General features: G+C 45.6%; 1 protein-coding gene across 1 annotated transcript in view; it reads right to left on the bottom strand.

The window, feature by feature from the left end:
* AMDHD2 (amidohydrolase domain containing 2) overlaps window positions 1-3,716 on the bottom strand; it is a 33,774-nt gene extending 30,058 nt beyond the window's left edge. The window contains exons 1-3 of the mRNA XM_075318253.1: window positions 3,560-3,716; window positions 2,295-2,431; window positions 518-657 (exon numbers count right to left, since the gene is read on the bottom strand). Of these exons, the coding sequence (XP_075174368.1) occupies window positions 518-657; window positions 2,295-2,431; window positions 3,560-3,642 (360 nt within the window). The 5' untranslated portion in view covers window positions 3,643-3,716. The remainder of the gene's footprint in view (window positions 1-517; window positions 658-2,294; window positions 2,432-3,559) is intronic.
* Between the last annotated feature and the right edge of the window lie 14,404 nt (window positions 3,717-18,120).

Here is an 18,120-nt window from a genome sequence, read left to right as displayed (position 1 = left end):
CCAGCACAGAGCCAGCGCCCACAGCCCCAGCACAGAGCCAGCGCCCACAGCCCCAGCACAGAGCCAGCGCCCACAGCCCCAGCACAGAGCCAGCGCCCAAAGCCCCAACACAGAGCCAGCGCCCGCAGCCCCAACACAGAGCCAGCGCCCGCAGCCCCAACACAGAGCCAGCGCCCACAGCCCCAACACAGAGCCAGCGCCTGCAATGACCATCTGGGGCCCCGCCTGCACCACCATTCTCCAGCACCGCCCCTGCCTCCTGTGTCCCAGCTCCACCAACGCTGCCGCCTCCCAACTCCCCGGTAAGACACCACCGGATTATAAAACAGACTCCATATATTTTCTTTTTTACCTTTTTTTTCTTTAAATTTGTGGTGTGCCTTATAAAACGAAAAATACAGTATATGTATAGTTATAAAGAAAAAATGAGATACCGTACAGGAGGTGATGGAATTACTTGGCGTCGTACTACCTAAATCACGGCACCATTTGTATCTCACACCTGTAAATAATGTACCTTGTGGTAGACAGACGAGGGCGAGGTTACGATGGTCGGACAGAAGGAGGTCACTCCATGCGGGAGGACATTACGAGCCACCAGAGAAATCCCTTCTTCCACTTCATCCGTTTCCTGGGAAAAATCCACCCCGAATCCCCCTAAAGGAAGAAAAACACAGAAAGGAAGGAAAAAAAGGTGTCTGAAAAGTCGCAGATAAAATGGCTATCAGAAGAGTCAATAGCCGACCCCGACCCAATATTGTCAGGGTTCTTCCCATTGTGACCTGAAGGGAATTAATAAACTAGTAAAGATGTATCTGGATGAAGACAAGAAAGCTCCCATTCACTGACAGCAAGCTGAGATCTTGAGACTGGGAAGGGATTGCTATTTTACAAAGTTGCACAACTTTGCATTATACAGAGATTTAAAGGGTTTTTCTTGCACTGGGAGATGAATGGTACCAGTTACCCGCCGATCTGTAGATGTGACTCCACCAGGGCCACTCACCACCCAATGCGAAAGTGAGGGGTGCCGGAATAACCCTTTAACGACCTGTAAGGTACATATTCATCACAGGGTATGTGGTGTGTGGAGCGGACTCAGGAGCTGAGCCTATTCCATACAAAGCAGATCCCAGCTGTTTTACAGCCAGCATCTGCCAATACCAGCAGCGACTGGAGCTAGCTCCTATCACGGGGGTTTAACCATTTAGATGCTTCTGGCAATCACTGATTGTGATATTTATAATAAAGAGATCACCAGTGCGTGTGTGGAAAGCTGACGGGTTAATAAGGCAGCCGGTGGTCTGATGTCACCTCTGTGATGCCAAGCCACAGGCTGGCCTTCACTGGAAACCATCATTAACCTTATATACTTCAGTATATAATGTAAGAGATTAAATGATTGAAGGTTCAAGTTCCCAAGGGCAACAAAAAGATGTTTTTATATACAGACTAGCTGTAGTACCTGGCGTTGCCCGGGATAGTAACTGTCTCTCTCTGTCTCTCTCCCAGTCTCTGTCTGTGTGTCGCTGTCTGTCTGTGTCTATGTCTTTGTCTGTCCGTTTCTATCTCTCCGACTGTAATTGTATCATTCTATCTGTATCAATCTGTGTCTGTCTGTCTCTCTCTTTCCCTGTCTGTCTCTTTCCCCAACTGTCTTTGTCTGTCTCTTTCCCCGGGCTTTCTCTTTCCCGGGCTGTCTCTTTCTGTCTCTTTCCCCGGGCTATCTTTGTTTGTCTCTTTCCCCGTCTGTCTCTTTCCCACGCTGTCTTTGTCTGTCTCTTTCCCGGGCTGTCTCTCTATCCGTCTCACCACCGACATCACATTACCTCACACATAAGCTTCTTATACTAACAGTTTATTTTGTTCCTATAGAACACTAACAGATGATATTAATATCTTGTAGCTCCCACCTCCATTCAGTTTAATGGAAGCAGGATTTTGGAAAGTAACTGTAAAGTGTGGGGTTACATTTTCCCGTCAAAACATATTCTATGATGTTCCCTGTGTCATATGGAGTGTTCGTGCAAAATTTCGTGATTGTAAATGTGACAGTGCGAATTCCTTTAGCAGACATACACACACACACACACATACATACATACATACATACATACAAACATACACACATACATACACTGAGCTTTATATATTAGTTATCTGAATACGGCCCAAAGGGGATGCAGCGCTAGTGTAGACCTCCCAGATGTGCAGGAAAAACTCAAAAGGGGACGCAGCACTCTGCCTCCCAGTTAGTGTGTGCCCCCTCCGCCATCTAGGCGGTAGTCTCTTACCATTGATCTGGACATCGATAAATCCGGGGGCAACAATTCTCCCCTGACAGTCCACCTGGACATCAGCTGCACCTTTCTCATCAAAGAAAAGTTTTTCGGGGTTAAGAATCTTCCCTTGTCGCACCCACAGATCCTCCCTATGAGAGAAGGGACAGAGAGATGGGCCTAGTGCTGGTGATATCATCTGATCCTTGTAATAACGAAACTCAGCGCACCTCACACCTCAGTAAGGCTGAGGTTGTATGGAGGTTTAGGTCACATGGGAAAAAGATCACCGATACATCATAGTGCAAATGAATGGGGTTGGATGGTAACCTGCAGGGTACCGCTGCAAGCAAGTAACAAAAAGTCCTACTCCTTGAAACTTGCTTGCAGCGGCCTTGCGGGTCACTATGTGATCGGATTCGCCTGCACTGTGCTGGGATGTACAAACAGGATGGCGTGATCTTTGGCCAGAATTAACGTCTTGGTAGTCGAATCTGAAGCTGGAATCCGGACACGGCACACATTGCTAGCCCCCAACTCCAGTGAATGCAGATTTTTCTGTGAACTTGCAGCGAGATCTGTGCGTGCGTGCGTGGGGATTTTTCCGCCATATCTGGACATACCCTTATGTAGGGACTGCAAATGAGCAATTCAGATCCCCCCCCACCCCAGATCTGGCGTCCAATCAGCTTTTCTTTGGCAACCGGCCTTCATTTCTGCACCCGGCATCCTGGACGCCTCTGTCACCTATCCTCACACCAAGTCATGAGGTGGAGGAGCCTAGAAAGCCCAAGAAGCAGCCAGAATACCCGGCACAAAAGTGAAGACAGACTCCCACCTAACAGGACCAAGGCGGCTAGAACCGAGCTGTTACTCATGATAATGTCTGTACAAAACTGTGCAGAAATAAACACAATCTGCTCTTTTCCTGCTTATTGAAAAATTAAAGGAATTTTACTACAGACAACACATTTCTGTCAATTGTCGCTGACCCTCATCCCCACCTTTTATTAACGATTATTTATCAATAAAATACCCCCAAATCTGTCCACAGACTATAATTCAATGTCCATGAAGTCAGAGCATGGATTAAATCTAAAGCAAAACGAAAGAGGAGGGGTTTCCCCACATCAACCAATCGGATTCCGTCTTACATTTCTTAGCTCAACTAAAAACGAAAGCAGCGTTCTGATAGGTTGCCAAGTGATACCGCTACACTTTTGATTGGACAAGTTTTGATAGCCCGCCCCCTACATTTCTGCAGCCCGCAGGTCACGCACCATTGAAGTTTATGGTCTCTGAGGATCCGGCAGTTCCTGAATTGGACGATGGGGGCGTCAGACACGGACTTATTGGAAGGCATCGCTCAGCATCAAACTACCCGTCCGTGACTCGGTGTCGCCTCCTTCATCATCCCCCGTCCAGCCTTTCACTCGTTGGAAGAAGAAAAAAGAAAAAAAAAAAAAAAAAAAGGATATCTATCAGTCACGTGAGCCTGAGTCACATGACAGGATGTCCGCGCGGCCGTCAGGTGACGTGGGGCACTACCGCGGCCATCTTGGGAAGGTCAGATCAGCCATGTTGAGAAGGTCAATAGATTTCCGTCTTGATTGGGTGAAGGGAATATTCTGGGATATAATCTGCGCCTTTATCGTGTCTGCAAAGACTGTAAATTGTAAGATTGGGAAACCACGCCCACTTTAGGTCATTTGTGCCCATTCCTGCTCCTGTAAATGTGGATAAAACAAGAGAAGACCACCCTCCTATATACTAGCCCACATACAGCCTGTATGTGGGCTAGTATATAGGAGGGTGGTCTTCTCTTGTTTTATCAACATATGGGGAGGGGGCTGCTGCTCAAATTCATGCACTGTTTCTGCATCTCGACAGGAAAAAACAGCATCCAATACTTGCTGGGTATGGTATATTTTATTATTTATTTATATATATATATATATATATATATATATATATATATACACACACACGGTGTGTGTATATAGCTCCTCCTATTCTTACAGGCCACGCCTCCTCCATGCCTGATATCCCACCCCCTGCATGTATGTTTGGATTACACCGCTCCATCTAAGGATGCGCCATCCCAATAGTACACGAGAGAATGCCTGGGATGGGGATTTGCCAGCTCATCTAGAAGTGGTTTGCTTACATACGGACACATTCCCACTAGACTGTATTCGGCTTTGCATTGAGAGAGGCTGCACACGTCTAGTCTGCACGTGACCAAACTATGCAAAGCTACTGCTTCCTTAGGCTACTTTCACACATCAGTTTTTTGGCATCAGGCACAATCAGGCGTGTGCCTGGTGCAACGGATTCGGCGCAGAATATGCAAAAACGAATGCACCGGATCCTTTTTTTTTTTTTACGGATCTGGTATACCGGATCCGTCAAAAAACGGATCCGATACATCCGTTTTTGCATCTGTTTCGTCCGTTTTTTTTTTTTGCCGGATCCGGTTTTTTTACAATAAATTGGAGCATGCTCACTTTAAAAAAACGGATCTGGCGGCCGCATCCGGTTTTTGCCGCATTATGCCAGGTCCGGCATAAATAGGCTTCCATTGTAAATCACGCCGGATGCGTCGCGATGCGTTTTTTTGTCAGAGACAAAAAACGTTACAAGAGACATTCCATCCACTCCACCCGCCGCATTAGCCAATTGCGCAGGGTGCAACGCAAGGCCATCAGGCACAATCCGGCGCTTATATAAATCAATGGGGATAAAACGGATCCGGAGTCGGATCCGTTTTTTTCCAGATTGTGCCTGATGGGAAAAAACAGATGTGTGAAAGTAGCCTTATAGCAATACATACATGAATGTTCTTGGATCCAAACCATTTATTAACATAAGAATATACGGAACCAGGTAAGTGGGTGAGATTAAGTACATGCAGAGGATGAAGGACCCTAACGGAGTCTTACATGCCGAAACGCGCGTTGGGTGCTGGACGCAAGGACCTCAACTCCACTTGATCCAACAAAGGCATTGCTACTATCTGGTAATTATTTATAGCCATCTTATATCTACATGGTGATGTTCCAAGGTTGCATGTATCACATTTTTCATGGGACACCAGTATTGTGAACTTTGAATTTTTAGCGCCATCTGATGGCAGATAATGTTTACACACTTCACTTTTTTTTTTATATGGTATTGACCATTTTCATCTGAAACTAATGGGACATGATGTGTTTTATTCAGTGTGGATAGTTTTCTTTTTTGTTCTTTGTATATATTTAATTTCACCCACCTACCTGGTTCCATATATTCTTAATAAAATTTGATATATGTGCATACATCGGGACAATTGATCGCCTCCTTCTTCCTTTGTTTTGTTAGCTTCATGCGATATGTCCATTTGCCTCATGCAGTTTGCTAGGGGTCAATGGGTTGGCCAAACATATTGCTTTCATATTCTGTGAACATGGCTATTATACTCGTACAAATTGGTTCGTTTCTTGTGTTATATTTCCAAACCATTCATTATAGCTCTGGCAGGGTGGTTAGGGTTCTTGTCCGGCTGGAAGGTGAACCTTCTCCCCAGTCTCAAGTCTTTTGCAGCCTCTACCAGGTTCTCCTCCAGGATTGTCCTGTATTTAGCTCCATCCATCTTCCCCTCAGCTCTGACCAGCGTCCCTGCCCCTGCTGAAGAAAAGCCTCTCCACAGCAGGATGCTCCCACCATGTGTGACGGTGGGGATGGTGTTTTCAGGGTAATGTTTAGTGTTAGTTTTCTACCAAACATTGCCTTTTGCTTTTAGCCCAAAAAAGTTCTACTTTGATCACATGGAAATCACATACATGCAGTCACATGAGCACCTGCTCCCGACATTGCAGAATCCTGAGTGTGCAGTTGGGGGCACAGTACTTAGTTTTCATGCTTTCCAAACCACAGACAGTATGAATTGCAGCCATATAAATTATCCTCTGAGACTCTCATTTCAGAGAAAATATACTTTGAAGATCTGGCCAGGAAACACAGCCGGAGATGACATTAATCCAGCCCCCCGTCTCCATCCAGCTCTTCCCAGCGCTGCTGCAGGTGATTGACAGGTCTCAATCATGCGGGCAGGCTGCGATTAATGCTGCTCATGGTTTGGGAAGCATAAATCCCCTGACAGGTTCCCTTTAAGTTCATCTTTGAGGGATGTATTTAAAGGCAATCTGTCAGCAGCTTTTTGATACATCATCTGAGAGCAGCATAATGTAGGCAAAGAGACCCCGATTCCAAGGATGTATCACTTAGTGTACGGGGTGGAATGTTTCTGAAAAAATCAGTTTTTAGATTTAGCAATGCAGCAGAGCTGAGAGAGATGCCCCACCACAATAGGCTTTCTATATACAATGTCTATACACAGTGAGCTGCTAATCGCAGCAGGGGGTGTGTCGGATTAGCTGACCTAGTGCAGCACAGACAATCTCCTGAAGCTAAAACAAACATTGCAGGTAAACAGAGATGCATCACTGAAATCTGAGTGTTAACCTCTACATCATGCTGTCTTCAGATTACATAGCAAAAACCTGCAGGCAGATTCCCTTTAAAAAGTGTTTCAGGTGCTAAAAAATGTGAGGCCCAGTATTGTACCCATTATAGAGGCTGTATGTGTATAAACATCTCCATGAGAAATAACCATTAAATTCATGCTTCCCTTGTGGTCTGTTATATGGAGTAGAAGGTCAGATTTTAAGCTCCACCTAATGTGGTCACCACTGAACCCCTCCTGCCAAAAAAAATTGTGGTAAAGAATCTGTCATTGTATTGGTTTTGCCCAAAAATTTAAACTAGAGGTGCAATGCGTCGGTGAACCTCTAGGGGGCAGCCCTAGAGCATCTGGCCACATGTGATAAATGTACGCGCTCTCTCTGAAATGGAAAGTCTATATTTATACCTAATTATCTTCCAGACCTATTGTGATTGGGTTTAATTGGGTGAGCTCCTTTTGTTTGCTTGTAAATTGGTCTCCATCTGTGGATTTAAATAAAGGAGGCTGCCGCACTAATGAAAAGTGTCTGACGGCAGCGAGCAGCAGCAGCGTGATTGACCAGAGAGGCGGTAACGTGCATCATGACCAAGGATGAGGATAGCTGCTATACCCACATCTGGCCCCCATACCTGCACCATGGGTGCAATACTGCTCAGATCTCTGCAAAAATTAATGGCGTCTCCAGTGTATGGGGCTCTATCAAAATATAGATCTTTCCTCCAATCGAACCTTAAAGGGAAGGTTCACTTTACATGTCAACCACATTCCAATACTGATATCAAAAACAATAATTACTCTGAGGACAACCCCTTTAAGTGGTCACATATACCTCCCACAGATCCATATAGTGCTCCCTTGCCAGGTTGGAATCTTTATATCTGGAACAAAATTTCTCTAATGACAGTCTAAGGCTATGTGCCCACGCTGCGGATTTTGCCGCGGATTTTCCGAAAATCTGCAGCAGCGGCACTTCCAAGCCATTTCAATGGCATTTTGGAAATGCTGTGTCCATGCTGCGGATTTTTCCGCCGCGGATTTTGATCCGGAAAAATCTGCAGCATGTCAATTATTGTTGCGGATTTTGGGTATAGAATGGGGGGAAAAAAAAAAAAAAAAAAAATCCACGGTAAATCCGCGTCAAAAATAAGGTGCGGATTTGCCACGAAAGTCGCGGATTTTCATGCAGAAAAATCCGCAGGTACATTCTACCGTGGACACATAGCCTAATAAGTTTCTATATTTTTATTTTTTACCAAGATCCAGTCCATCAGGTAAAGTCTCTTAACTTCAGAGCAGCGCTCTCTGTGCGAGTACCTTGGACGATGAGTCAGGGATAATTGCAGTCTTGTGACTAAACAATACCTGGAAGTTGGACTGGAAACAAAAGTTCCACAGACAAACCTCAGAGGCTTATAATTGTGCAAACCTAAGGAAATATTAGACTTTTTCACTATAATTAACTTGTTCACATTATATCTTGAGCATTTGCGATCCATAGTAAGTGTATAACGCACAGTATATTGATCCATCGTAAGTGTATAACGCATACTATATTTTTGCAGCACTTTTTAAAGAAAAAAAAACCCTGGAGATTTGCAGCACACTCACCCAGGGCAAAAATAAATAAAACCCTTATTTGTACAGGGCAAAGGTTTAAAGGACAGTGGCACTTACTGTAAAGGGGACCCTAACGCCATTTGTGCCTCAAAGAAGCTTAGTGTAGGGATCAGTAAGGCTTTGATCAAGTGTTATAAATTTGGCTTGTGTTTATTGCTTTGTGAACCTTAGACCTCTCTTTTCCCCTAGTTATCAGAACACAGCAGATGCAGTGGAAATACCCTGAGGCCAGATTGCCACATACCCCTGATCATGGGCACATACCCATAAACTGCTGCTAGAGCACAGTCCTTCCCAATGAGGATCCTACCAATCAGTCCATACACCCCCTACATTCTGGCACATCTCTCAAAAGGAGCTATAGTCACGGTGCCTGCGATGAGTTCACTAATCCAGGTGCCAGAATGGAGTTAGGATCCTTATTAGGAAGGAACTAAGGGGAAACCTGATGACTGTCCAAACCAAGCACTTGGTATCTAAACAGTAGTATTTTTTTCATTAATTCTGTCTCCTCTTCTTTGATTGACAGCTCTGGTTTTGCTGGAGGCAGAGGATAAACATGGAGCTGGGAAGGTGCACTGAACTGAACTTTTTGGTCATGCTAAGGTTGCACCTAGCACCTGTGCTCAGTTTGAATAGTCATTTTCTGTCAATAATACTCCCTTTAAAATCAGGGGCTATTAGTGTACAGCATCGGATGTGATATGCTAATGACAGCTCAACCTCTGCTGTGTTATGAAAGTGTCAGTCACTGTGCTTAGATTCTCACGTGAGACTCATATCACAGGTGTGGAGGAGATAGTCATTTCTCCACCTTTTCTTCATATATCAGACAGCAGCTGGATGTCATCTGAGTGCAGTCCGATGTTTCATAGGCACCCATAGACTTTTATGAGTGTACATGATACAATAAAAATTACTAAATGCAGCAATTTTTGGCATGAACAAACAGAGGAGGGGAGGAAATAAAAAAAAAAAATCACTGCTCTGCCTTGCTCTGTAGTATAACACTGGGCAAGTGCTATTCAATAAGACAGAGAGCACTCAGCCATGTTATACGCTGGTGTGAGCGTACCCTAAGGCCCTGTGCGCACACTGCAGATTTACCATGGATTTGCTGCAGAAAATGTGTCTAACATTTTTGCAGTCATTCCCCAGCTAATCCTATGAGTTTTAAAAAATGCTGTGCGCACATTGCATTTTTTTTTTAATACCCGCAGATTTACCCGCATGTCACTTCTTTTCCACAGGTACCTATGTTTTTTGCCATAGATAATGGTAAAAATGCACAGGGACCAACTTGCTATAAATCCACAGCAAATCACAGGTGCGGTTTTACCGCGAGTGCAGGATTCTTTCAGAGTCAGGATTTTTCTTAAGAAAAAGGCACTTTCTAGTGCGCACATAGCCTAAAAGGGATTACGATAGGCTGTTAAAAAAATCAGACGGATGGGAATCTGTGACCCCACTAATCAGTTGTTTGAAGGGGCTAAAGGCGCTCGTGCAGCAGGTTTTCAATATCAACCAAAAATATTCTTTGGCCACACAAAGGGTAGGTTGGTCACATGCTTGGTTTGCGCAATCATTTTAATTGTTGGCGTTTAGCACATAGTAGGTCTACATATATTCTCCATGCTTAACTGACACATTTTACTTCAATTAGTAAAATATGCAAACATCTTAAATGACCTCCAATTATGTCTTCAGTGTTAGTCTTGTGATCAGGGAAACCCCACAGTTGTCCTCACATGCATTGCCTTTTCTTCCCATCTGTATGCTTGTTTGGGTGGGATCGCTGGCTTGGGCTAGGTTCACATTTCCGTTATTTTGCATCAGTCACATGCGTTGCTTGATGCATGTGACTGATGCGTTGTACAACGGATGACAAAGAACAGAAATCAGTGTCGGACTCAGTTTACGGGAGGGGGGTGGGGGGGCGGAGCCAAGCGGGGCCATGGCGCCGAGAACATCAGTGCCGCAGGGACGGGGACAAGTGTGTGTGTACACATGCGGAGTGTGGGAGGAGGCTGAGCCAAGTGGGGAAATGTTGGCCTCCTTGCACACATATCCAGGGTAAATATCAGGTAACTAAAAGCAAAGCACTTTTTGCTTGGTTACCCGATATTTATCTTGGATACCAGCGTGCACCGCTTAGTGTTGGCTCCCTGCACACGTAACCACTGTAAATATCGGGTAACTAACTAAAGCGCATTGCTTGGTTACCCGATGTGTATCCTGGTTACAGGTGCAGAGAGCATGTGCAGCAAAATCCTACAGATTGCACTGCTCAAAAACGTTACAGGCTGCGTTGCTCCCGCCCGGCGGTCAGTTGAAAAAAACGACTGACCACAACACAGCGGACTCAACGCAGCATCATCAGTCGCAGTCCGTTACTAATAGAAGTCTATGGGGGAAAAACTGGATTCCTGCAAAATATTTTGCAGGATACTGTAATTCCTCAAGGCGACAGATTGTGACTGATGCAAAACAGCAGAAGTGTGAACCTAGCCTTAGAGTACGATTTATCAGACTAAATGCTTCGCAGACTAAAGCTGGTGTCACACTAAACGACAGCGACAACGACGTCGCTGTTACGTCACCATTTTTGGTGACGTAACAGCGACCTTGTAAGTCGCTGTTATGATCGCTGCTTAGCTGTCAAACACAGCAGAAGCAGCGATCATAAGGTCGCTGTGCTACATGTTCAGAGAGCAGGGAGCCGCACTTAGCGCTGGCTCCTTGCTCTCCTGCAGCACACATCGGGTTAATTAACCCGATGTGTGCTGCAGCTACATGTCACAGTGCAGAGAGCAGGGAGCCGCGCGCACTGCTTAGCGCTGGCTCCTTGCTCTCCTTGCTACAGTATACATCGGGTTAATTACCCGATGCGTACTGCAGCCACATGTCACAGTGCAGGAGCCGGCACTGGCAGCAAGAGCGGAGGCTGGTAACCAGCGTAAACATCGGGTAACCAGGGAAAGGTCTTCCCTTGGTTACCCGATGTTTACGCTGGTTACAGCTTACCGCAGCTGCCAGTGCCGGCTCCTGATCGCTTCATTTCGTCGCTCTCTCGCTGTCACACACAGCGATGTGTGTGTCACAGCGGGAGAGTGACGACCAAAAAATGAAGCTGGACATTCAGCAACGACCGGCGACCTCACAGCAGGGGCCAGGTCGTTGCTGGATGTCACACACAGCGACAGCGACGGGACGTCGCTGCAACGTCACAGAAAATGGTGACGTAGCAGCGACGTCGTTGTCGTCGTCGTTATGTGTGACACCAGCTTAAGGGACTGGCGCTGACATCAACTTCCCTAATTAAAGTACAGTCGTTTGTGATTTCACTTTGTAAATCATGTAACCCTTACATCTCCCTGGAGGCATCGGCCAGGCCTTTATACTTGATGCAGACTCCTACACTGATTTAGTGAACATTTTCAGATTTTATTTTTGTTCTTTCCAGTGTGTGCACACATTAGGACTATATGAAAGGTTTCACTGTCTAGGAGTGCTAGAAACATCACAATATACAAGAAATATAGAGTCCTGGACCCTGGCTAGAGCCCTCCGGAACCAGAGGGCGAGGGGATATGTTCCTAGAGTGCACATGTCTGGCGACAGGTGGGCCACTCTTCCGAAAGACATTGCCTCCGCCTTTAAAGACTTTTACGCCTCTCTCTACTCAATAGATGGGGGGCGGTCGGAGAGGGCCAGGACGGAACTACGGCAGCGTATCCAGAAGTACATTTCTAACTCCGGGTTGAAACATCTTAAACCTGAGGATGCGGATGCCCTGGAAAGACCCATCTCAGAGGAGGAGTACTTGGCTGCAATTAAAAATTCCCCTACTGGTAAGGCCCCTGGTCCGGATGGATTTCCCCTGCTTTACTACAAAAAGATGGGCTCCATGTTGCTTCCCCCATTTCTCTCGGCCTTTAACAATATCTCACTCTCTGAAAAAGTTCACTTGCCGAGAGACTCTCTGGCCGCTAATATAGTAGTCATCCCTAAAGAGGGTAAAGACCCTACCTCTTGTTCTAGTTACCGACCCATCTCCCTCCTCAACACAGATTTGAAGCTCTTCGCCAGAATATTATCAGAGAGACTCTCTCCATTGCTGGGGGAGATTGTCCACCCTGACCAGGCTGGGTTCATGATGGGAAGGGAAGCGAGAGACAACACCACTAAGGCGTTGAACTTAATCCACAGGGCTAATTCGGAAGGGTTGCCCCTGATGCTCTTGTCGACCGATGCAGAAAAAGCGTTCGACAGAGTCAATTGGATATTCATGGAGGAGGTTCTGCGGGAGGTGGGGTTGGGGAGGATGATGTTCAGGTGGATTTGCTCTCTGTATAGCAATCCCTCTGCTGCGGTCAGGGTGAACGGTCTCCTTTCAGATAGATTTTCCATTCTTAACGGCACAAGGCAGGGATGTCCCCTCTCACCCCTGATCTTTATCCTGACCCTGGAACCCCTGCTTTGCCGAATTAGAGGTAACATTGACATTTCCGGCCCTACAGTTGCGGGTTCCACCTACAAAATCGCGGCGTACGCGGATGATTTACTTTTCTTTATTACTAACCCTCGGGTCTCCCTGCCCAATTTACTGAGAGAGCTGGAAACATACTCCTCTCTTTCTAATTTTAGAATTAACATGTCAAAATCGGAGGCTATGAATGTATCTTTACCCCAAGATCTTGTTATTGCGCTTCAATCTGCGTTTGGGTTTAAGTGGGCTAATCATTCTTTGAGGTATCTGGGGGTCCAGCTGGCAGCGGACAATAGCCAACTATATAAGCTGAACTATCTCCCTCTCCTGCAGTCCATTAGAACAGATTGCGCAAACTGGGCGAGGGGTCTTTTCACATGGTTTGGGAGGTGTGCAATATTGAAGATGAACATATTACCACGGCTTCTCTATCTCTTTCAGGCCCTGCCAATTAAGATCCCGAGCTCTTTTTTCAAGGAAGTGGCCTCACTATATACTAAATTTATTTGGGCAAATAAGCCGGCGAGGCTTTCCCGTTCCCTACTGTGCAGACCTAAGCGTAGGGGTGGGCTGGGAATACCTGATATGAAAAAATATTACTGGGCCACACATATGGTTAGGATTCTGGATTGGTGCCGTCACTCCAGGATGAAACCTTGGGTCGCCCTGGAACAGAGCTTCTCGGAGGTACATTTACCAGCCATGCCTTGGGTCGGGAGCCTGTTCCCGGCCTCTGTGAGATCTCATCCCACCATTGGCGCTACTCTGGAATGCTGTTCGAGGGGAGAGGTTCGGCGCCTTCTCCTGCCGTTGCCTTCTCCCATGTCACCAATTATAGGAGATCCGGATTTCCGTCCCGGCCTCTCAGATCCAGTTTTTCGGAGCTGGGTACAGGGGGGCAGATTCAGAGCTTACCAGATGGGAGGAGAGGGTGACTGGTTGTCTCTTTCGGATATTTGTGGTCTCCTGCCGCCGGACCCCATGGGGAGATGGAGGGCAATGCAGTTGAGACACTTCTTGAGCTCCCTTCCCTGCTTCGCCCGGTATGCTGGGCCTCTCACTAGATTCGAAAAATTGTGCTTGGGAGAGGGGGCCCTGCGGCACTCACTTTCCCTGGCATACAATCTGCTATCAGACCCGGGTGATTTGCCCACCCCGGTTTATTTGCGGCAGTGGGAAAGGGACCTTGGGACGACCTTGTCAGACACGCAGCGAAACAACGTCCTAATGTTGGCACATAAAACCTCGGTCAGTTCCAGAATGTTGGAGGCCAACTTCAAACTTCTGACCAGGTGGTATAGAGTCCCGACCAGGCTTCATAGGATATTCCCCTCAGTCGATCCCGTTTGCTGGAGGTGTGGTTCGGGGGAGGGTGACTACGTGCACATCTTTTGGTCTTGCCCTTCTTTACAACGGTTTTGGTCAGGAGTGAGGGAGGTAACTAGACTGGTGACCGGCACGGCTGAGACATTGGGTCCGGAACTGTATATCTTACAGCTTTCGGAACTCCCGGCTCATAGATACAAGCGCTCTTTGCTTAGGTTTATGGTAATGGCCGCCAGGTCTTGTATCCCGCTTGGCTGGAAGTCTACTACCCCCCCTACACTGGCACAGTGGGTTGCAAGGGTTAATGACCTAAGGCACATGGAGGACCTGACATCCTCTCTCAATGACAGTCAGGAAGGTTTTCGCAGGACCTGGCTCCCATGGTTGGAGTTCACTTACTCGGCGGATTACGCCAGATTACTCGCTCCTCCACGGCTGCTGTGAGGCTCTGGTGGAGCATTCCCTCCCCCCCCCCCCCCCCTTTTTTTTTTTTTTTTTTTTTCCTCTCTCTTCTCCTCTTCTCCTCTTTTCTCGCTTTCCCTTTCTCTCACCTCTCTGCCCACTATCTTCTCCTACTCTCCCCTCCCCTTTAATCTCTCTCTACCTTTTTCTCTTATCCTGGTTCTAAATTCTTTTCGGGCTTTGCCCTCTCTTTCTATGTTCTGTATTCTACCCATGTTGGGTTGGTTCATAAAAGGATTAAAATGGGACTGACTCGAGCAGTTGCAGTTATTAGATATGTACAGGAGAGCGGAAGGGTGGGATATATGTCAATGTTAAATATTTGAAATCTGTTTTTCTGCTTTTTGTGGAACAGTGGTTATTTTGTATGTTCTCGTGTCGGTCTTTAAAATAAAGAATTAAAAAAAAAAAAGAAATATAGAGTCCTATTTGCAGTGTCAACAGTGGTACAGTCAGTTACCACAGCATATTGGAAAAGTGATGTGACAAAGAAATTGTTCAGAAATGATAGGGTGCAGGGGGGGGTAATTGGGGGACATAACGTGTCTTCTCTTCCTGTAGGAAAATATCCTGACGGCAGAAGCACAGCAGTAAGAAGAGGCTGCTCACACTGCTATCCAGCACATTTACTTTAATAATGGCAGTGTTGCTGAGTCTGTTCTCATAACAGTACATGGTGTTTGTATATCCAGGTCACTGCAGCAATCCTTCCAACTGTACATGGGCCCAGGATAGTCTTGTTATTGACAGGATCCTGCTCTATCTTCATATTTTAATAACACCACCCTTTTCAGAACTAATGCAAAATCCTAAGAATAAAGTATTAAATAGCTTGTTATTTCCTCTAGGTAGTTTTTGTTCCTGTGTTGAGAGTTCTGTTGGTAGGAAAGGCCATGCTGTACAGCAATACCATATTATATATACACATGGTAGAACTATATCTATATTAGTATTGACTAAACTACTAGAACTTATCTTCCTCAATACCCAAATAGACTCCAACAGAAGAACTCAGCAAACCCACATGGTGTAAAGCAGTTTACTATCCTCATGAAATGTCTTCCATTGATATTTTAATGCAGAGTATTTGAGTAAAGTTATCAGTGTTTGAAGAAACGTCTGTTTTAGTGAGACCTGTCATTTTAATATCTACCATTTAAAGGGAACCTATCAGGTAGTTTGTGTTCTAACCTAGTAGCAGTGTTGTGTGGCCTAGTAACCCCTTCCTTCCCATCCCTGTGTTGTAATATTGTATAGTGTACATTTATAAAAATTTGTTTTTACATGTGTACCCTATGTAATTGAACAAGAGCTCTAGCCCCATGGGCATTGCCCTGTGGGTATTTGCATGTTTCCTGTAGTATCACGCCCCTGTGGGCGTTATAGTATGGATTTACATGAGCAACATCCCATCGCTCCTTGAGATCCGGTGCATGCGCACTTACCATTCGCACAGGCTTGTTATTCAGGTGCTTACTTCTCATCTTCAGATGCAGATGACCAGAACCGCAGGCGTCTGAGCATGCGCAGTGTGCGTCTGAAGACAACAAGCGCCCAGGTAACAAGCTTGTGGAAATGGTAAGTGCATGTGCAGGATCTCAAGGAGCGACAGGATATCAATCATGTAAATCCATGGTATGACAGGCACATGCCACAGAAAACATGTAAACGTCCACAGGGCGATGCAACACCCATGGAGCTAGAAACCCTGCTCATTTACATAGGGTACACATAAGTAATAACATTTTCATATATGCACATTACACAATATTACAATGCAGGGATGGGTAGGTAGGGGTTACTAGGCCACACATCACACAGCTAAAAGGTTGGAACACAAAATTACCTGACAGGTTCCCTTTAATGAAGAGCAAAAAACCTGCATTTGAGTATTTCTACTTAAGTTTTAATTTCTAGTTATTAAAAACTAAAACCTAGTTTTACTCACCCTTCCCACCCAGTCCAGCATTGCATCACCACCACCAGATTAATGTCAAAGCAAAAGCCCAGTGACCATTAAAGCTCAGGAGCTCAAATTAACAGCCCACTATTCCACATGGCAGCCAAATAAGGCTCAGCAGCTCAAATCAACACCGCACACCACTCAGCGCTGCAGCCAAAGTGAGCTCAGCAGTTCAAATCAAACACACACTCCATTGAGTGGAGTGGGCACTGATGCTCCAAGCCACTGAGCTCATTTATCTTTTTGGCCACAGCCCTAAGGCTATGTGCGCAGTGCGTTTTTTGCGGCTTTTTACAGGTGCGTTTTTTGGCCTCAAAACTGCATGACTTTGCTTCCCCAGCAAAGTCTGAGTTTATTTTTGCTGTCCGCACACAACTTTTTTTTTTAAGCTGCAAACGCTTGGGGAGAAAAAAAAAAACAAACCGTCAATTCTTTCCTGTGTTTTTCTGCGTTTTCCCCCCATGCAATGCATTGGAAAACCGCAGCAAAACGCAGCCAAAAATGCACCAAATCGCAGTAAAAACGCATGCGTTTTTTTCGACGTGGGTGAGTTTGTGCATTTTTAGCGGCCAAAAACAGCGTAAAAAAAACGCAGTGTGAACATAGCAGCTTGAATAAAGAGCACACTCTACTCAATGCTGCAGCCCAACAATAAGCTCAGCAGATTGTCATCAGCTCAAGCTCTTGACTGCAATGCCATGGATGTTATGTCACTGCTGAAGACACTGTTCTGGACCAGGGAAGGGTGAGTTTGTTAAAAAAAAAAACAAAAACAACTAAAAAAAACTATTATCTGCAGCTGGGGAAGAATGGGTTTCCAAAACTTTTCACTTTTTGATTTATTACCATTAACTGACAACTAAACCCATGTCCCAAGTAAGAAAGGGATAGTATGCTGATGTAGCTTTGAGTCCAGTGTAAAAACCAGTAAACCGTACACCAACCCTTCATTCTTAGGGTCAGGGGAATCTGAGATCAATCAAGCCCTACCATTAAAAGCACCACTTCTGTGGGGGCTTTTCTTCAACACTGGAGGGCACTTTAAATATAAGTCCCCTGCATTATACTCACCCTCTTCTTTCAGTGCCGCTCTGGTCCATGGCACCATCTTGTGCCTATAACTTCTGACTGACCAGAAGTTAACACTCAGTACAAGTCTATGGGAGCCAGAATGAGGCTCTCCTAGACTTAGAGTGTGTTGTGACCTAAAGCACACGCCATGAAACACATGAGCTGCCAACAGGACACAAATCAGAGCCCGCCAGGAAAGGAATATGGCAAGAGGTCAGTTTAAGATCAGGGGACAGACCAAGTTATGTAATAACTATTAAAGCACCACTGGAGTGATACAAAAAAAAAAAAATAAAAAAAAATCAATCTTTATATTGTTTATCACCATTGGTGATTTAGCATTAGAATTAGATATGTCAGTTTTCATGCAATTAACCTTTTAACTGGGAACATTGAATAAAATGACAGC

Source organism: Anomaloglossus baeobatrachus, chromosome 7 (assembly GCF_048569485.1).
Source record: "Anomaloglossus baeobatrachus isolate aAnoBae1 chromosome 7, aAnoBae1.hap1, whole genome shotgun sequence".
Lineage (NCBI taxonomy): Eukaryota > Metazoa > Chordata > Amphibia > Anura > Aromobatidae > Anomaloglossus > Anomaloglossus baeobatrachus.
Note: the sequence above shows the minus strand (reverse complement) of the source record. Positions and strands in the feature narration are given on the sequence as shown.